Source organism: Bombus impatiens, unplaced genomic scaffold (genome assembly GCF_000188095.3).
Source record: "Bombus impatiens unplaced genomic scaffold, BIMP_2.2 scf_0361, whole genome shotgun sequence".
Classification (NCBI taxonomy): domain Eukaryota; kingdom Metazoa; phylum Arthropoda; class Insecta; order Hymenoptera; family Apidae; genus Bombus; species Bombus impatiens.
In genome coordinates, this window is record NT_176780.1 from 268,215 (window position 1) to 287,956 (window position 19,742).

At 32.7% G+C, this 19,742-nt stretch overlaps 5 protein-coding genes across 9 annotated transcripts; 3 read left to right on the plus strand and 2 right to left on the minus strand.

Annotated features, from left to right (window-relative positions):
- Window positions 1-125: 125 nt before the first annotated feature.
- On the minus strand, window positions 126-2,928 carry LOC100744690 (peroxisomal N(1)-acetyl-spermine/spermidine oxidase). The gene is made up of 3 exons (XM_003489644.4): window positions 2,423-2,928; window positions 1,406-1,946; window positions 126-1,327 (listed from the first exon to the last, which is right to left on the minus strand). Exons 1-3 carry the CDS (start codon window positions 2,601-2,603, stop codon window positions 493-495), a joined length of 1,557 nt encoding a protein of 518 aa, XP_003489692.1. The 5' UTR covers window positions 2,604-2,928; the 3' UTR covers window positions 126-492.
- Window positions 2,929-4,608: 1,680 nt separating this feature from the next.
- LOC100744931 (solute carrier family 2, facilitated glucose transporter member 10) lies at window positions 4,609-8,206 on the plus strand. The gene is made up of 6 exons (XM_003489646.4): window positions 4,609-4,792; window positions 4,985-5,390; window positions 5,473-6,024; window positions 6,109-6,455; window positions 6,528-6,756; window positions 6,855-8,206. Exons 2-6 carry the CDS (start codon window positions 5,048-5,050, stop codon window positions 7,100-7,102), a joined length of 1,719 nt encoding a protein of 572 aa, XP_003489694.1. The 5' UTR covers window positions 4,609-4,792; window positions 4,985-5,047; the 3' UTR covers window positions 7,103-8,206.
- A 120-nt stretch (window positions 8,207-8,326) lies between these two features.
- On the minus strand, window positions 8,327-14,855 carry LOC100749324. 3 transcript variants are annotated; one of them, XM_012385884.3, is made up of 5 exons: window positions 14,465-14,854; window positions 13,746-13,929; window positions 13,475-13,668; window positions 9,429-11,576; window positions 8,327-9,320 (listed from the first exon to the last, which is right to left on the minus strand). In XM_012385884.3, the coding sequence occupies exons 1-5, from the start codon at window positions 14,643-14,645 to the stop codon at window positions 8,590-8,592; spliced, it is 3,438 nt and encodes a 1,145-aa protein (XP_012241307.1). In that variant the 5' UTR covers window positions 14,646-14,854; the 3' UTR covers window positions 8,327-8,589. The 3 variants fall into 3 exon arrangements, with proteins under 3 accessions (XP_012241307.1, XP_012241305.1, XP_012241306.1); XM_012385883.2 differs by having other exon boundaries at window positions 8,590-11,282; window positions 11,367-11,576; window positions 14,465-14,645; XM_012385882.3 differs by having other exon boundaries at window positions 8,327-11,576; window positions 14,465-14,855.
- On the plus strand, window positions 11,570-13,581 carry LOC105680801 (carbohydrate sulfotransferase 9). Its single transcript, XM_012385887.3, has 5 exons — window positions 11,570-11,763; window positions 11,831-12,070; window positions 12,148-12,467; window positions 12,538-12,724; window positions 12,801-13,581. The coding sequence occupies exons 2-5, from the start codon at window positions 12,035-12,037 to the stop codon at window positions 13,311-13,313; spliced, it is 1,056 nt and encodes a 351-aa protein (XP_012241310.1). The 5' UTR covers window positions 11,570-11,763; window positions 11,831-12,034; the 3' UTR covers window positions 13,314-13,581.
- Window positions 14,856-14,881: 26 nt separating the features above from the next.
- Window positions 14,882-19,568, plus strand: LOC100745051 (ubiquitin-protein ligase E3C). 3 transcript variants are annotated; one of them, XM_003489647.4, is made up of 5 exons: window positions 14,882-15,353; window positions 15,445-15,903; window positions 15,987-16,522; window positions 16,604-18,645; window positions 18,748-19,568. In XM_003489647.4, the coding sequence occupies exons 2-5, from the start codon at window positions 15,461-15,463 to the stop codon at window positions 18,913-18,915; spliced, it is 3,189 nt and encodes a 1,062-aa protein (XP_003489695.1). In that variant the 5' UTR covers window positions 14,882-15,353; window positions 15,445-15,460; the 3' UTR covers window positions 18,916-19,568. The 3 variants fall into 3 exon arrangements, with proteins under 3 accessions (XP_003489695.1, XP_012241308.1, XP_012241309.1); XM_012385885.3 differs by having other exon boundaries at window positions 15,448-15,903; XM_012385886.3 differs by having other exon boundaries at window positions 16,604-18,685; window positions 18,748-18,856.
- The last annotated feature ends 174 nt before the right edge of the window (window positions 19,569-19,742 follow it).

Below are 19,742 nucleotides of genomic sequence, written 5' to 3' on the forward strand. Positions count from 1 at the left end.
AGATAGAAACCAATTCATTATTTAATGCAATGATTAGCGATCGCTGAATTGTCTGAATTTTTATTAAGGATAAAAAGCACTTATGATAGCATTAATTATATAAAATTTGTATAGCTGATGTTAGGTGACCCTATAAAATGAAGCATGTTCTCGTGATACGATTTTCATACTGTCATCCCTTTTTCGATTATTTAAGAAGAAAAGTATGATAGTAGATCAAATCGCAAAATACATATTTATAAAGTCTTAAAATTTTAAACAGGCGTTGTTATGTACATAATATAAACAATTCGCTATATTATTTACAAAATTAAAATAGTTCACAAGATTTCGCGTTAATACTAAACATCTATAAATCACAATTGTCATCGATTTCGACAGTGTGTGTAAAATATTCTTCGTACCAGGATAATAAATTGTGCTCAATTGTGTGAAAATTTCGATATAGAGAATAACTTCCGATGCACCTTTTCTTAAAACAACTTTTAATATTTAATTTAGAGAAATTCCTTGTATCCATGAACTTAGATCACTTGTGTCTTCGCAACTGAGACTCAATGAATTCTTTTCGTTCTTTCTCGACTCCAAAAGTGTTTGGGCAGCTGTCCGACCGGTTAAATACGCCCCGTGTACCGTACTATAAAACGAAGAATGCGTATGTTCACCTGCAAATGCTATTACTATTTTCGAAGGATCATCTTCTTGTAGTATAGGCTCAGCTAAACAATTAATGTCTAATTGACTTGCACCAACAGCCATAGCGGTGTAGGAACCACGCGTATATGGCTGTGAATGCCACGAGGTGCACAAACAATTTTTTGGTGCTGGTACAAACGGATCGTTAAGAAATCTCCTTAATATTGATGTGCATACTTCTGCTACTTCCGCTCCATTTAATTTCTCCATGTATTCAGCAGCTTTTCCTGATATCCAACCCAGTAATAAAGTTTCCGAAATTTTCGTAAAGGAATAGATCTTTCTGAACCATGTTTTGCTGATGTCCTGCTTCTCTTCTTCTGACAGTCCTCTATCATCCCATAGGAGCATTATTTCTGACACACCAGGATTTAAAAATGGTCTTTCATATTCTAAAAATATTTTATCTACACAACCAAATAAAAGTCTATCTATGGCTTCAAGTTTGTCATTTGGTAAAGGTGGTTCAAATATATCATTGGCTTTTTCCTTAAGTACTCCTAGTGGCAATGTACAAATCACATGATCAGCTAATATTGTTTTTCCATTTTCACATTGTATTTCGACAGGTGAATTTGTATTAGAACAGCTATTAGAATTGTCATTGTTCATGCATTTGTTTCTTTGCCACCTATAATTAATATATTTATGTGAGAATCCATAACATAAATTTAACATTGAAAAGAAACCAATTTCAAGCTATGTTTACCTAATCTTAGTGACAACATGTTTAGTTAGAATGGTGTTCTTTGGTATGTGTTTTGAAACTGGTTCTAATATAGCACTGTATCCATTTGGAAGACTAATATTTCCACCTTGAAGTTCAGCATAAGATCCCATTTCCAACAAATCAACATCTTCCATGCTATCACAGCCAGTAATACAAGTTTCTCTTTTGAGTAAACAATCAAACAATAACTGTCTGACTTTTCTTTCTTCAGATGGCAAGGTTGATAAATAAATCTCAGCCTCTAATGACACATGTGCTCCAACATTGTTTATTCCATCTGGGGGGCTATAAGTACTTAAGAAATATTCCTCGCATCTTCTTAAAAAACATACATAAGCTTCGTAAATTTCTTGCAAAACTGGAAAAGGCAATTGTTTCCCATCTTCCATAGCAGCTACAACTTTGTGAGGCCTTGGTACACGTACTATATCTATTAATCCATTTGCCATAGCTAATTCAAACATTGGATTCCCTAGGACACCATGGATCCAATTTGCTCCTAATTCTACTTTTTCATTGCCTGTATTAAAGTGTATGGGTATTTAAATTTCAAAAGTTTTTATATAATTATTTCCATTAGAAATTAAAATCCATATGTACACATATATACAAATTTATATTTTTGTTTTATTTTTTAACAAGAATCTATCTTTTAATGGCAGTGCCATTAAAGTCCTAACCAAAGTATAAATGCATAGGTCAACAAACTCTTAATAACTTTTGTACTTTATCTATTTTTGCGTGTTTATCAAAAAATAATTTGTATAAAATACAAATCTGATGGTACAATCTTCAATTTATATTTTCTATGATTGCAACAATGATTGAATATTATAAATACATAATATAAGAAAATAAAAATTCAGGCACATATTATAATATAACAATCATATTGAGAGGATAGGTAAATGGATCGATTAAAATCAAAAGTAAAGACCGAGAATCGAAATACTTATTGATTGAGAAAGTTCTAAAATAGGTTAAGTAGAAACTCACCGATTTTGGTAGCGATTATACGCCCACCTATGCGACCTCGTGCTTCGACAATCAAAAAATCGGTCTCTTGATTCTTCAGTAAATGATTTGCAGCTGACAATCCAGCCATTCCAGCTCCGATGATTAAAATGTTACACTTAATTTTATCATCCTCTGTCTTCGTAGATTCCGCCATGATCATATCATATCAGTTGTCAATGACAAAATTTACATAGCTTATTAATATTTATTTAAAAGGAAAGACAGTTAACAACGTTTTTTCTCATATTGATTCGACCATCATACTTTCTAGCATTGTCATTCAAAAGTACTTCATTAAAATCTAATCAAAGTTTTTTGACGTTTTCCATTTTAACGTACATCCAAAATACCGCAAACCACAGACCGCAACATATAAATCAGAGAGGAAATGAGAATGCTCTCGCTTATGATCCTGGTTATTCCCGAGCTAGTGCTGCACCATACGGCCAAGCAGTGAAGGAAACTAGAGTTAGCATATACAAGAACCTATAAAATGAGGGATCTGGCCTCTTTGGTCGCGATTTAGTATATACAAGATCCTATGTATTTAAGCTTAAACTTAAGGATCTGTCCTATATGCTTGTACACTAGCAATATAACGTATGATGGTGTTTGTTAAGACGAATACAACAACCTTGTATATGAGATTATATATTTTCATTTATAACAAATCAAAAATAAAAAAGTTTGAGTTTTGAGTTAAAGGTCTTAGCTTATCGCAGTCCTATTTGTTGATCGCTTCGATTCTCAGTCCTTCTTTCTCTTTCACTAGCATTATCATTTCTTACGTTCGACACGTCTAAGATCTCAATTTCGAGAAATAGAATCGTTTCTACATCTCCACACTTATCGCAACACTTGGGTCCCGATTTTTGTGCAAAAAAACCAAATGTTTCCTGTATTATCACAAAACGCAATATTTGAGAAAGAATTGCTGTAAGAAAATACCAAAGGCGAATTCAAGGCAGTTACGTTTATAGCACGTTCTGTAGAATCGGAAATATTAAATTCGCGTGGTTCTACTTCGACATTCGCCTACGTCGACGATTGTACAAATAACACTCGAAAAAACCAGGCGTCGCAGTTACAAAACGTCGGAGCCAGCTGGCCCATGACATCATACGGGGGAAGGCTTAATTTATGGCACTCTCAAGTGTTGACGCTTCTTTCCACAGACTAGGGTGACGAACACCAGGCGACTGTCTGGAGGAGGTTTTTGTAGTATGGAACTCAATAGGTTCTTGTCTATGCTAAATTACGGCCAAACAATACATATCCCTAATTTTATAGGTTCTTGTATATGCTAATTTTAGTTAAATTCAGCACCTGGTTGCATGGAGCAGCACCTGTACTATGAGATAATTAGAACTACAGGCGTGAGCACTCTCATTTCCTCTCTGATGTTAATAGGGTAGATCCCTAACTGTAAGCTTAAATACATAGGTTCTTGTATATGCTAAATTATGACCAAACAGGGCAGATCCCTAATTTTATAGGTTCTTGTATATGTTAATTTTAGTTAAACTCAGCACTTGGCCACATACTACAGCACCTGTACTGTAAAGTAATTAGAACTACAGGCGTGAGCATTCTCATTTCGTCTCTAATGTTAATAAATCGTTTACCCCACTACTACTCTTCCGAATATAGATTTCACGAGCGATCTCCATATACCCCTGATCGAGGATCGAGGAAGTCTTCAAATTGAACCATATTACACACCTACGGAGCGCACATCTCCGCCTTGGCATAAATTATATGAAATATCAGTGGTTCATAGCATGTAACAAATAATGTAGCTATTCATTGATAAAAGAGCATATATGGTAATATTTGAAGGGAGGATTCGCGACAAAGTGAATCTTGACTTTCTAAAATATACTTTGAACAACTCGAGTCCAATAGACAACTAGCAGCGTCGCTCGTACAGCGCGCGATGTACGCCAAGGGTGGAGCCACACGTAAAGACACAAACAGCGACATCCACAAGAAAATTGAAGAACTCAAATCACTCATGAACCACTTTATTCGATCATAGATTCTTAACAATTCTTTCATTTTATCATTCTTCTCGCTTTCTATATAAATATCTCGATAATTTCGAGCGAAAACAAATGGAAATTTTCTCTCGATTCTATATATCTGTTCGTATTTACCTTTCTTTAGTAAGGCTGTGTCTTGCTTTTGCGCATAGCTGAATCTTTTTGTTTCGAACATCTTGTAAGATGGCGCTCCATATCTAAACGTCATGAGAACTGTCAATTCTTGCATCTACAAATCCAAAGTGCAAATGTCAAATCAACGAAAGTAAACAGTAAAATTTTTTTCTACTTTCGTTTTCTGCAAACGGTAAGTACCGTATTAAAATTATTTTACTTAGTATGCTGTCGATCGCGTGAATACATGTAAATGTTCCTGAAAAATTGGAACTTGGATTTTCTTACAAATTTACATTTATTCGAAGATTGCCAGCAATATCAGCAACATTGATTGTAATTAATTTACTTCTTTAAATTGATAAAGATAAAGTTCATGTTTTAGGATGTAGAGGTAATCTCCTTAATGTGATTTTTATGTACTTAATACTACATATATTGAAGAAAAATGTCAGACGAAGAAGATACTACAATACTGTTAAACAGTGCAAATAAAACTACCGAAACATCTATAAGTAAAGTCCCAAATGATTATCAATGTTTACCACCGAAAAATTTAAGGAAACCACTTCCTAAACCAAACGACAACTTAACACCATTGACATCAGGAAATAAAAATATTTTTGTTTCCATGGTAGCAATTTTTGCAGGTATTGCTTTTGGAAGTGATATGGGTATTGCAAAACCTATAGCTCCTTTGATAAAACATGAATTCAATTTGAATTGCTTTGAAAAGGATTTTGTTATTAGTATTTGGTTCATTGGAGCTCTTGTTGGTGGTTCAACGGGTGGTAAGTGTAAATAAATTTCTAAAAAATATAGAAATATAAAAAATAATAAAATGGATAGTACTAACGACACAATACTTTATAGGTTTGCTAATCGATTCATTCGGTCGACGTTGGACAATGATATCAACGCTCGTTTTTCTAACTTTTGGCGCCACATTATCAGCTTTGGCAAATCATTATATCTTGTTACTTGTCGCTCGGATAATTTGTGGATATTCTGGATCTGTTTCAGCAATAGCTCACTGCATATATATGGCAGAAGTATCCGAGCCAAATAAACGCGGATATAATATAATGTTATATCACTTGGGCACAGCTACTGGATTCTTGGTTTCAGTCATTGCTGCTGCTATAAAAAATATAGACTATCAGTGGCGATTTTCCATTGGTATAACAGCTGTTCCTGCTTTAGCTGCATGTATAGTAACCATTATATTTCTTCAACGATCTCCCCCATTCTTACTTTATAAAAGAATGGCAAACGTTTCGAAGACACCGTCCAAAAAAGCTTGGTATACGATTTTTGAGACTTTAACGATCATGGCTTTCTTACTGATATTGCAACAAGGTACTGGAAAACGACAAGTTTTGCATTATGCACCAAGATTGTTTGCATTATTAGGCATTTGCTCTAGTAAGTATCGTAATCATATATTCTTTTTTCTATCTTTTTTTGTTTATTTTTACATGAACATTTCTTGCTTTATTCGTTTCACAGACGTTGCAGAAGTCACAGCTTTAATATCCCTTGGCATCGTGAAGGTATTTAGTACGATGTTATCTCTGGTTATAGTAGAAAGATGTGGACGTCGAACAGCTCTAATTACATCGGCAACTATTTGTATGACAACAATATCATTATTGTCTTTACTTGCTACGATAGACAGGGGCGACGACAATTTAGATGTTGTAAATAACCATTGCAAGAATCATCATAACGAAGAAGTTAAAATTCATTCGATTTTACCTACTGGATCACCACCACCGTTCCCTTTATTGCCGACTCCATTAGCTATAGTCCCACCCAGCCCGGAAACCTGGACGCAAATTAAAGCATCTTGCGAAGTATATTTCTTTTATCTGGTATATTTACGATCATTAAAAGAATTCAATAGAATTGTTTTTATTTTATTGCAGACACAGAATATTGCTGTTTCTGAAGGTCTAACAGGTGGTTTACGTATTTTAGCAGTAATAACATTACTTGTATATGAAGCAGCATATGCTTTAGGACTTGGACCAGTACCACTTTTAAATCTTACAGAAGTATTTCCTGCAGCTATACGGGGGAAATGTATTAGTTCCGTTTCTATGGTAATGTGGATAACACATATTATTGCCACGGAATCCGTCAGTGCTATGATCAGTAAGTTTCCTCCAACTTTTCTCTTTCATATATTTTAAACAATATGTAATAAACAATATTTCTTATCCAACTTATGCATATAATTGTTCTTCTTTCAGGATCATTGACATTAGCCGGATCCTATTTGTTTTATAGTTTCATGTGCCTCGTTACAATATTTTATGTTTTTTTATTCATTCCCGAAACAAAAGGTAAGTCTCTACATCAGGTTGCACAAGAATTACGGAAAATTTCTCTTGGAACACGTATATGTAATAATTTACGTAGTTTACCGCTCATTTGTCATATTCAATGGATTAGAAAATATGACGAAAACGCGAGTAACGGGCAAAGTACCCTAATTTGAAAATAAAATTCCGACTATCAAAGTATTGGATTATCTTAAAAGTTTCCCGTAGTCTTTAATTATCAGGTTCAAGATCATTTGTAGGTCACAGAGAGTCACTAAACTTGTTTTATAATTGCTATTCCTGTTTTATAATTGATCGTTTCAAAGTCTTTTCAAAGTCATTTCAAAGAGATTTCAGTAACATTACGGTCATTCAAAGTGAACAGTTTAAAAACTACAGCAAGTTTCAGGATAATCCAATAATTACATGTAATCCCTATGTGTCTACGAAAGTATTCCAAATACTATTAACTTCATCTCGTTTTGCAAAGTCGTAACTCTTCTATAAAGTATTGTGTTCAACAAATATTGCATAAAAGTAACACACACGTATTTCAATAAAATTTTCTTAACTACGGATTATTACAGAACATATCACACAAACGTAATAAAGAATATCGAAATATGTAAAACATTTTCGATGCGAAAGACTGACTAGTTTTTGAATTTCAACTGTTCATCTTTTCTCAATTTATTAAGTAAAAGTACCTAAGTAATCATTTTTTTCATTATTTATACATGTCTTATGTATTTTATTATAATTTTTAATATTATTCAATGACACTTTTTATAATACTCACTTCTATGAAAAGTTTAATTGAGAAGGTGTGATTAGTAATCAAGTATTAGACTAGATATGTTGAGAATTAGATATTTTATAGTGTAATAACAGATCAAATTATGTTTAGAAATGCGTACCTTAGAAATTTCAATAAGGAAATGTATATGTTATATAATATATACCACCTCATATTAAGAATAGTCATCTTTTTTACTATACGTATCGTTACGCGTATAGAATTCTTCGAATATTAATTTTATGATGTTCATTTGGGTGTTCATTGCGATTTCTCTACGTATTACAATAACGTGTAATGTTCTTCGGTGCCATTTAAAATAAATATCACTATGTAAAAAATCTTTTATTATACATAACATTGCTGTATATAAAAATAATTTTCATATGTATAATTATTGCAGATTTACAATATTGTAAAATGTAATATTGTACTTGGCAATGATACAGTTGGTTTATGTACTTAATAAAATGTATAGAAAATATAACTGTTTTTTCCTTACATGTGAAAATGATGTTACTCCGAAGAGTAACTTATTCCAATTTTATGAAAATATTAATGTGCATTACTTTACATCGTTCAGTCGACTTGTAAACCTTAAAAACATTTTCATGTATTGCGTAAATTAAATTCGATTTCTGAATTATATGTATATACATTATTCTTATTTCCTCCTTTACTTCGATCGATTAAAATTAATCGCGCGAGTAAGGGAAAATGACATATTCTATGAAATAAAATTAAGTATCACTCTTGTAAAAACGTTTATCCTAACGAACAACAATTAAGTACATTAATCGTATTAAATCACTATCGCAATCTTATTTTGGAACTATTAAAAATGTTATTTATTCTATGTAACTAATCTTATGCAGGTTTTTTCACAGTAGATCCACTGAAAGACTTTCTTTTATTCCATGTTAATAATTTCGGCGGCGATAAAACTTGCTCCAAAAATATATGTCTTCTTTCTTTCAAATTTAAATCGCTACCGCACAAAGACTTATCGTTTTCGTAAATAAGATCGATATTATCTCGATTTGAATGACACCTATCGTTCGAGGTATTCTTTTCGTGACTTACTTTAAACGATGCGATAGGAGCTAAATTTTCTTTGTCGTACCTTGTACAATCGGATGACTTTTTTAAAATTACCGAGACATTTTTTTTCGATACATCTAATTCCGAAGAGGCAGCGGATTGTCCAATTTTAATAGCATTATTCGGTGTAACAACGTAAACTAATTGCGACTTGGATTCAAATTTTTCTTTTAACAGAGAAAATTTTCGTTTCGGATAATTAATCGGTTTTTTACGTTTATCGTCAGACGGTTCTAATTTTTCTTCATTATTATTAGAATTTGCCGACTTTGCCGATTGCATGCAAATATTTGGCATGGTGGCTGCCCGCGTAACATCCGTAGAATTCATATTCATGATATTAGAGGATACTGTCTCGGATAAATTATTATGTACAACCTTAACATTTTCAACAGGTACCAATGGACTCATTTCAACGTATAAATCGTTCTCCTTTGAATCGGATTCATCCTTTTGACGTGCGATAGAAGCTTGTTTTTGCAGCTTCGCTTTATTTCCTAAAATAGGTGAATCGGAAAGTATAGCATCTATCAAAGGCGTCTTCTTAATCGATTCTATCGTACAGTATTTAACTAAATCTTTGATAGTATCTATTTCGCATTTACCTCGAACAATCGATTCTGATTCGTCCAAGCAATTAATGTAATTTCTGTTACACGTAGCGGAATCATTTTTAAACAACGCTTTCGTCAGCTGTGCCTTCTTTATCAAATTTTTCGGATCAAAGTCTTCCCATTGACTACCCGTGGTATGATAGACGTGCCTAGGAGAATTTTCCGCAGTATATTTCCTGATTTGATCTATCGTACTAACTAACGTACTAACCGAATCACCGGGACCGGGTTGGCTATATTCAAATTTTTCTTTCGTGGTAATTTCATCATGTTCCTCCAAAATGGTATCCAATGCGAACATTCCACCTTTATCATCTATTACCACCGGCTTCGCGATATACAGAGTGGGGTTTTGTTCGTCAATGTCGGAAATTCTTTTCGTAGAAATATCTTCATTGTATGTCGTTTTTAACTCTCGAGAATCTATCAAATCATATGTAAGCGTGTCGAGATAATCGTCTTGTTTCAGAATTCCTCTTAATACCGAACTCGCGCAAGTCGTGTCGGAAAACTCAGAACTGTAAGTAGTGCCGGTAGTTGTACTTGTTAAAGTATCTCTTCTTCTATCTCTGACAACGCTATCGTCATGGATGTAAGTTTCTATATCCGTATATCCTTTCCAACTACGAATGCACCACGGTGGTCTAGCCACACCAAGAGGACAAACATTCTCATAGTCGTGAATCGACGTAACACAACTCATCGTTTCATCCCTCTGCTGCAACTCCTTCGTCAATTTTTCTGTTTCCTCCGTTGCAATTTTCTCGCAAGTATCGTTAAAAATCGTTGGAGTTTCCAATCTCTCTCTTAACAATGTAATACTGTTAATATCCTCGCAAATATTACCACGAGAACATTCTTCTAATTTGTCGCGTTTCGTACTTACGTCCGGTACCAAATTTCTATTGGTCACAACCTTTTCCTGAACATCGTTCTCCATTTCAAGGATAAGCTGATTTGAGAAACAGATACCTCGTCTCTTTTGCAATGGAAGACAAGAATTTGGATCTTTTGTTGAAACATCTTTGTCGATATCTAATCCATGAGTCGTTGGCAAACAAATACCTCTGCGTTTCTGGCGATGAATATCTTTCTCATTGGAATCGTTACAATCGTTTTGAATTTCAAGGTATTCGCACGTATTGTCACCAGTTACGGAAAATGTGTTTTTTTGTAGGCCGCTCGACGACATATTTTCGTCTTTCGAAATGTTGTGCGCCGACTCGCACTCCGAAATAAGGCAAATAGCAGTTGTTGCTGGTTCGTTTTCAATTTGACAGATTTGGTTGATAATACCATTTTCCGTGCATTCCGAATTTTGTACGATATTAGTTAATAAGTATTGTTTATCCGTGGTGATTTCCTCGGAAGTAGCCCTTGGAGAATGATCAATAGAACAGGAGGACGACGCGAATGAATTGGGATAATACTGTTTGAAAGATCTAGGGGTGACAGCTTTGTTGGTTACGGTCTTAGAGCTTTCATCGGTAGCTTTAGATATACCTCCGATTTTTGATGGGTGAAATTTTCCATAGTAGAACAACATGCTCGTCAAGCCGATAATCATTCCTCCAATTATTAAACCTGTCATTATCGCTATTTCTTCAGCTTTTATCGCATCTTTAAAACATAATACAAACACGATTAAAAAGACTATGTTTTCTATTACAATGACAGAGTAAAACACGAATACTCTATACCGAGATTTGCCTACGCGTAAATTAAAAAAATCGAAGCAATAAATAAATCCTATAATACAATTATAAATACGCTCTTCCCATACGGTTGGGCAAAAGTCTGTGTTTTGGAGAAGTACCCAAATGGTCATAAAAAGCCAGTGGAATCCTGTAACATTCAGAGTGGAACACGAACTACGTGAAAGACATGAGTTTATTTTGAGCAATCTTGCTAGTTCGCTCTCATACTTACCAAGAAACAATAAAGACCATTCTTTTAAACAAATTACTGTTAAAACCAAAACAGCTATTCGGGATATCAGCATTCCAGCTCGCCAAAGACCTTGAAGAGTCAGTACTATCCATGTTGCTTCATTATGATCAGGATTTATTTTGTGCATTGCTTTTGTATATGTACTTATAGCCCAGCTCAATGAACAAAAGGAGACTACAGCGGATAAACCTATTTAATTATTTATTTTAAAATGTATTAAACATTGTTAATTTTTTTTATTTTTAAGATAATTGCCATTTGTATTTGCTCAAAACTTTTAGTCAGTGACAGTGACAGTGGCGGTTATATTATTTTTAGCACTACAAACACCCACCCTACTGGGAGAAGAGAACATTATTTTTAAAGTTTCAGTGCTGTAAGTTTCCAAATAGAATGCTTAGATAGTAACTGTGTAATTGGTTTCTAATAATGAAACATCTTAGAGTCTACAAGAAGATAGAATACTGACAATTATATCTATGCCACTGCCTTTGTTATCTATGGGGGCGGGTCAAAGGATGTGAAGATATGCAGCCATACAATATTAGTTTCTCTTCAAGTTCTTTAAATTCTAATACCTCTGTGTCTCAAAAGTATTATTATTTTAAACAATAATAGCGCATTTATATTATTTGAAAGTGAAATATATGTATGTTTTTACTAACATGTTCTCAGGACTACAAGTAAGTACTATTATCTATTTAATATAAGTATTAAAATAATAAGCCGTTTATATTATACATGAACTATTTTTCTACAGAGACAACTTATACTATTAAAGTTAGTTATGATATTTGTTATAATATTTATGTTGTTTATATTATTATTAAGTTTGCTATGTAATTCATATTTACATGCAAGCAAACATGTAAAAATTGCAAATTATATCAGCAATGAAAATTATAAGCATAGTAATCTAATAAGCAATAAATCTACTATAGCCCTGTTTTCAATAGAAGAGATGAGGAATATAAGAATGGAATTAAAATCTAGAAAAAATGAATTAGAACAATATTGTAAAATCATTGGTAGAACAAGCTCAAACTTAGACAATGTATTATCGAATATGATTATTGATACGTGAGTATCACATAATTTACTGCGTCTATTGCATTGTAAAGTGTAAATTTATTGAATTTATATTCTACAGAACACATGGATTATCATGGTGTCCTATATATAAAGCAGCAAGTTCTACTTGGATGAAGCACTTTGCTACACTTGGAGGTGTATTAACAGAATCAGCTATGGAATTGATTCGCAAAAATATTTTGCAGATTAATACTATTGTTAGGAAAGCATTTCCACGTGATCGAGATGTTAAAAAAGTGTATCAAGTATGTAATATATAAAGACTACAAAGTAACAAAATATAATATACAAATATTTGAATGCCAAACATTCTTGTTGCAGAAGTTAAATACAACAACGAAATTTCTAATAGTGCGTCATCCATTTGAACGTTTAGTATCTGCATATAGGGATAAATTAGAACATATAGAAGGAAGAGATTATTATTATAAAAGATTTGGACGTCATATAGCACACAAATACCATCGCTATAGGAAACCAAATGAAACAAAATTAGAACCCACGTTTACTGAATTTCTTCGATTTATAGTGGAAGAAAAATATTTTGATGAACATTGGGCACCATTTATCGATACTTGTGAACCTTGTTTAATTCAGTATAATTACATTTTAAAATTTGATACTTTTGATAGAGATCAAAAGTTCTTAATACAAGAATTAGGTTTAAATGAATACCTGTATGAAAAAAATGACTTGAAAAATATAAATCCACGCGGAGTTACAACCACTACTTTAGTTAAACAATACATGCAAAATGTTCCTAGATCATTGCTCGATGAAATTAACAAAGTTTATGAACATGATTTTAAACTTTTTTCCTATTTACCCATATAATATCTCAAGATATTTAAGAGTAACAGTAGAAACAAAAGCATAATAAATCTAAAAGTTATATTTAATTCTTTTTAATACAATTTAAGCAATAATAATCTCTGCCATAGAATTAACAGTTTTTAAATTTTTTGGATTAAGATAACTGTTTTATTTGTTCTTACTTGTCCATAATGGTGTATAACGTAATACTGCCATGATATACAGTTGCAATATTAATTGTGGAGCAGCCCCCATAAATGATTCAAATAAATGCAACATACATATATCACTTTCCTGTCTATATACCCAATTTTTATCCTTCACAAATCGTTTGTTCCTTAATGAATATATTGTGGAGTAAAGTAAAATTAAATACCTAAAAATAAAATAATTCACCCTATCAGAAAAAACACAACTAACTGCTGGCTGGTAAAAACAAACTTAACACAATACCTGTGTAATACTCCCAAGAATAAAAAATGTAATAACCAATGTATGTTCTTAATGGAACCATCGCTGTGATACCATCTCAGACTAAATATTTGAATAACACCTGCAGGTAAAATTGTAAAGCTCAAAGCAAAGCATCCCCAAACAAACTCCCCTTGTAAAAAGTATTCCAAAAATACAATACTATCTATAACAAAAATTTTGTTTCATGGTAACTATTGTATACTTTTTATGTGTATATTAAAAGATTAAACATATCTTCTATCACTTTTATTTTATTGTTTCAAAAAACACAACTTCATTTTTATGTTTCAAATGTATATATTTTTCACTTAAGTAAAAATTAAAAAAATTTTAGTTATCATGTAATATAAATGATTTTATGAAAGATCATTCAGTCCAAGCTTATACTCATTATATACTATACCCCAAGTATAAAAGAAATATATAGAACTTATAGATAATTTTAAGATGTAATTTTTATCTTACATTGTTATAATTATGTCATTAAAAAGTATATACAAATACAATGAATATGTACTAAATTAATTGCAATTGTAATATTCAGGTTTAAATATAGAGACCGTATTAAACATACATTGATTCAATAATTATCCTTTATATCTATTGAAATATGTTCTTTAATAAATTGTACTATTTTTCATACAAAGAAAAGCATTTCATTACAAGGAATACGGAGTAAACATTCATTCTTTGTTCACCTGTTGCTATATCGATGAAAAAAAAACTGACAGAAGTTAAGTAGTAAAATAAGTCTAACAATCTAAATTGATAACATTCTATTTCCCTGTGTAATGTTATTATCGATACATTTTTTTTCACAGTTTCATAGCACGAAACATTATCATGTTTTAACTCTGCCGCCGCCATCTTCCCGGCCATTCTTGATTTAATTTTACACAACAAATGAAACGCGTTCCGAAATCAGCCACATACTTTCCACTTTTTCTTTACTTAAAATTCTTTATGTCATTAAGTACGGTATATTTTAAGTTATTAAGTATCTTTTCAAGTATGTTATCAAGTTATTCCTTCGAAAAACAGAATTGAATATGCAGAGTTAGCTTGATTCATCGAAGGAAAATCATGGACATATACAGGCATAAATTTTACAACACATTGCACGCAAAACCTGCATATACACACGCGCAGGCGTATATAATATCTACGATTTTCAACATGTCGGTGAAATAAAATATGGCGAGTATTTGATGACTAGACGTATACGTACGATCTGGTGCTAGTTGCTTTTTGCTGACATTTTCACAAAATAAATGTTCTTCTGAGAATATGCCCATAGTTTAATTTTCAACGTAAATTGTACCGCAATATAAATCGAGAAAAGTAGTAATTATTGTACATCTTAACCTTATAGAGCAAAAAAATTTTTAACTCTATATAAATTAGAATTTTGAACAAAACCGGCGATGCCGTTAATTTTGAAATCACATTAACTATTGTCGAGAATACAAAGATAAATGACAATATTTTTCAATTATTAAGAAATGATACTTTTCTGCAAAATATTTATGTTTGGAATACATCAGAAAGTGAATCATTGAGTAAAACTGTCATCAACTTTGCCACATTGTAAGTACTGAAAAAATTATTGTTCATTCTCAAATATATTGAATCATAGAAAAAGCTGTTAATTGGTGTTGTTATTATTTTTTTTCAAAAGAAGGAATAGGAATGTTATGCTATTAAAAAGAAATCGAAACATCATGTACAGTTTTGAAGGAGATTACAGACGTAAACCACAGCAAAATTTAGCAGGTGCAAGTAGAAGAGATGAGAAGTCAGTTCTGTTGCAGCATGCACAGTTAGAACGTTTAAAACGAGAACAACAGCGTAAAAGACATAATGCAGCACTGAAGATTCAGGCACTTATACGTGGTTTCATAGTAAGGAAGCATATGAAAATAATTAAACGAAAAGAATTTGACGAAGAGCAACAAATAAGTAGTCGTAGAAATTTAAATTTAGATGAGTTAACAATATATTTCCAAAAGTTATTGTTCTTTTATAATCACACCTTGGATGCTAGCAGACTAGTTTGGATACTTCAACATTTTTTGAAACACCAACAAGAAATCAAACAGAAATGCGTGAATTGTTCAGAATGGTTATGGAGATTAAGGTAGGTTGTACAGCAAAAAATACGACATAGTAAGTGTCGCCTGTTGTTTAAAAATGTGAATAAAATGTATGTCTTATATACAGATGGATTCTTCGCATGTGTATGCAACATAACTCAGAAGCTTTAATGAATGGAGCTTATTCATTGGCTATACCATTAAGAGCATTAGAAACATTTACAAGTCGAGAAGATGCAGAAAAAGTCCTACATGAAAATAGTTATAAATATCTAGGAAATATCTTTATTTATTTGATAAAACATAAATATTTTGATCAATTAAGAAAATTAATAGATAATAAAGTCCCATCTATGTTAGAACCAACCTCTGTTGCACCAACACCAATTTCAAAATGTTTACTGGACATGATTAAACGACCATTAGATTTAATTTCTTTTTTAGAACATGAAGACAATTTTTCTATGCTTGTTTTACAAGAACTTTGTAAAAGTATATTATCTTCTAAAATATCTGATCCAATACGAATGTTTATCATTCCATCCTTATCCGAATTTATAGAGTTTCCATATAATCAACTAATAAAATGTATCGATAGAATTGAACTAGAACCAACAATAAGTTTACTTTATTCCATTTTATCTCTGGAATCAAATCGAATTTGTAAGTATACAAAATAATCGACAGTACAATTAATGAAAATAGAAAAGAACATTAATTAATGAAATTTCCTCTTTATTACAGCCACATGCAAATCTAAAGATGTTGTTATTACTTATTTACAAGTTCTTGCATCTATGAGTTCAACTATAATACCATTAACTGTCGAAGAAAATATAGAACAAGGAAGTGATTCGGACTCTGAATCTACTGCAAATATGATTGATCAGGATCAAGCCGATATTTTACACGAATGTATAGAAATGCTAAATGAAGAGCAACGTGTTCAAGGAATACTCTTAGCGGTAGATCGAAGCAAAGATCCAGCTGTATTGCAACCATTGTGCCAACTCTGTCATCATTTGCTAATTACTGACAAATTAGCCATTCATAAGTATAAACTATTATATATGCTCGCTTTTAAGCCAGCATTTTTAAAGAATTTATGGTCTGCTCTATTATCGGCTTGTCAAATGTCCCTATTTGGTGGAGCAACCCCTCTCTTACAAATCATATCACGGGGAATTGGTCTTTCTACGGAAGATACGAAAAAAATAGTTCCACTGTTAGCTGTATTTTGTTCACTATTTAGTTTACTTATAGCAACGTTACACGACACGGAATTTTTCATTCAAGATCAATCTTTAGACATTAACGGACAACAAACGATGCCGTTTACTACTTCAGAACTGGTATTGCTGTCAAGTCATTTAAAAGGCGTTTGCTTAGGTTTAGTAGAGCTTGCATTTCCCGATAGTCGGCCCACCGTACGAGACGATTATAAGAGAGCTGTTCTTGGTCCGTCATGTTCTCTACAAAACCAACAGGACACGCAAATGTGGACGCATTTGTTCAAAGTAACAGTCGGCTTATTACGCCAGCTGCATATGCGAGACTTAAGACGGCAATTTTGTCCAGAAGGGCACTGGATAGCTTCGAATATTGTAATACCAATTGATAAACCTCAAGATTTCACATTTCGCAGACGTAGATTGAGAGGGTATATTCCCTTTCAAGGATTACGAGTGTTCACCCGAGAAGACTTAGAAGAAGGGCCACCTCTTTCCGCAAAAGAAGTTCGAACGTTGACACTCCTTCGCGAAATACCATTTGTTGTGCCGTTTAATAATCGAGTAGTGGCATTTCAATCGTTGATTTATCGAGATAAAACGGAACAACAAGGTGAACTGACGCACTTCATGCAAGGACCGTCGATACAAATATCGGTAAGAAGAAACTACCTCTACGAGGATGCGTTTGAGAAATTGTCACCGGAAAATGAGCCAGAATTGCGATTAAAAATGCGTGTACAGCTTTTTAATACAGCTGGTTTAGAAGAAGCTGGTGTAGACGGTGGTGGTCTGTTTAGAGAATTTTTATCGGAATTGTTAAAAACAAGCTTCGACCCTAACAGAGGCTTTTTCAGGCTTACCAAGGATAATATGCTGTATCCAAATCCTACAGTACAATTATTGGTTGACGATTTCCCGAAGCATTATTATTTTATCGGTAGAATTCTTGGAAAAGCTTTGTACGAGAATTTATTAGTCGAACTTCCGTTCGCAGAATTTTTTCTATCAAAGATCGTTGGACGTCAGTCAGACGTCGATGTTCATCATTTAGCTTCCTTAGATCCGATTATGTATAGGAACCTTTTGTACCTAAAAAGTTACAAAGGCGATGTTACGGATCTTGGTTTGGATTTCACTGTATTATCGGATGAACTCGGTGAAAGACGAATCGATGAATTAAAACCAGGCGGTGCTAATATTCCTGTTACAAATCATAATCGTATCGAATATATTCATTTGATGGCCGATTATAAGTTAAATAAGCAGATTAGAGCGCAATGTTATGCATTCAAACAAGGTATAGGTAGTGTGATTCCCTTGGATTGGCTTCAAATGTTTAATAATAAGGAGCTGCAGGTTTTGATATCGGGTGCACAAATCCCGGTCGATGTGAACGACTTAAAATTGCATACTAACTACACAGGAGGATATGCCCCTGATCATCCGACAATCATTGCATTTTGGAAAGTTGTTAATGAATTTAACGACCAGCAAAAAGGACAGTTACTCAAATTCGTTACGAGCTGCAGTCGACCGCCTTTACTTGGATTTAAGGTACAAAGCGGTTATTTCTTTTTTGATGACTAATCGATAGGTACGTGTATATGTATATAAATAGATGGATATACATATAAATATATGTTGATTTTTTTCTAGGAACTTGATCCACCTTTTTGTATTCAACATGCCGGCAGTGTTGATCGCTTGCCGACTTCCAGTACCTGTATGAATCTGTTAAAGCTACCAGAATTTCCAGATGAGAAAACTCTACGCGAAAAACTTTTATATGCGATACAAGCTGGTGCAGGTTTCGAATTGAGTTAAGCTCAATTTTTTCCTAATTTTAAGCAAATTCTTTTAGTTAAATCGATGATACCTGATTGTATATAAATTGTAAACGTAATTAACATTAAGCACGTACTTGAAAACAAACTATGCAAAAGTTGTCATAATTCATTAATGGATAGGTGATTTGATGTTAATTAAGTGCTTTAAATATAATGTGTTTATTTATAACAGCGAGTAAGGACAAAACAGATTTCATTTGAGCCATTTTTCGCCCGCCAGAGGGCAGAATAATTTGAGAAATCTTCGTCGGATCAGGCAATAAACATATAACATTGTAAGGAGGGGCCAATTAATTAGCGGTAACGTCTATTAAGGAGACAACTACGAGTACAGTGAACAAATATGTATTGTTTGTAAAAATACGTTACATTACCCTACAGGATATATACCAACTTATGTGCATATATGTATACATCCATATATACGCACACATATATGCATAGATATATATATATATATACACACACACACACACACAACACATATTTCATTTGTTATAACTTTTCTGCCCTTGGCCTATAACTGTAAATTGTGTATATTTTTTGTATTCCATCATAATTACCGGCAACTATATATCAATATTAAATATACATGAGAGAATAGAATATATGTATTTATGAATTCGTTAATTTAGTGTAAATAATGAAAAGTCCTGAAGCGTTATATCTACATTTATTACAAATATGTAATTTGAATTTTACAAATAGTGTTCTATGTTTTAATAAAGGTTGTACACAAATAGAGAATAGGCTGTCTTAAAATATTAGAAATTTCAACTGAAATTTATTTAAATGAAATTTAAT

Bases quoted from the DNA above. Each gene is read 5' to 3' on its own strand.
- LOC100744690 (XM_003489644.4), bottom strand. From the start codon at position 2,603: ATGATCATGGCGGAATCTACGAAGACAGAGGATGATAAAATTAAGTGT. The intron at 1,947-2,422 runs GTGAGTTTCTAC...ACTTTAATACAG, and splicing joins TATAATCGCTACCAAAATCG to GCAATGAAAAAGTAGAATTA. The intron at 1,328-1,405 runs GTAAACATAGCT...TATTAATTATAG, and splicing joins CATGTTGTCACTAAGATTAG to GTGGCAAAGAAACAAATGCA.
- LOC100744931 (XM_003489646.4), top strand. From the start codon at position 5,048: ATGTCAGACGAAGAAGATACTACAATACTGTTAAACAGTGCAAATAAA. The intron at 6,025-6,108 runs GTAAGTATCGTA...TTCGTTTCACAG, and splicing joins ATTATTAGGCATTTGCTCTA to ACGTTGCAGAAGTCACAGCT. The intron at 6,757-6,854 runs GTAAGTTTCCTC...TTCTTCTTTCAG, and splicing joins ATCCGTCAGTGCTATGATCA to GATCATTGACATTAGCCGGA.
- LOC105680801 (XM_012385887.3), top strand. From the start codon at position 12,035: ATGTATGTTTTTACTAACATGTTCTCAGGACTACAA. The intron at 12,071-12,147 runs GTAAGTACTATT...ATTTTTCTACAG, and splicing joins ACATGTTCTCAGGACTACAA to AGACAACTTATACTATTAAA. The intron at 12,468-12,537 runs GTGAGTATCACA...TATATTCTACAG, and splicing joins TCGAATATGATTATTGATAC to AACACATGGATTATCATGGT.
- LOC100749324 (XM_012385882.3), bottom strand. From the start codon at position 14,645: ATGGCCGGGAAGATGGCGGCGGCAGAGTTAAAACATGATAATGTTTCG. The intron at 13,930-14,464 runs GTGAACAAAGAA...TTTTTGTTATAG, and splicing joins TTTCATCGATATAGCAACAG to ATAGTATTGTATTTTTGGAA. The intron at 13,669-13,745 runs GTATTGTGTTAA...TTTTATTTTTAG, and splicing joins TTCTTGGGAGTATTACACAG to GTATTTAATTTTACTTTACT.
- LOC100745051 (XM_003489647.4), top strand. From the start codon at position 15,461: ATGCTATTAAAAAGAAATCGAAACATCATGTACAGTTTTGAAGGAGAT. The intron at 15,904-15,986 runs GTAGGTTGTACA...TCTTATATACAG, and splicing joins GAATGGTTATGGAGATTAAG to ATGGATTCTTCGCATGTGTA. The intron at 16,523-16,603 runs GTAAGTATACAA...TCTTTATTACAG, and splicing joins TCTGGAATCAAATCGAATTT to CCACATGCAAATCTAAAGAT.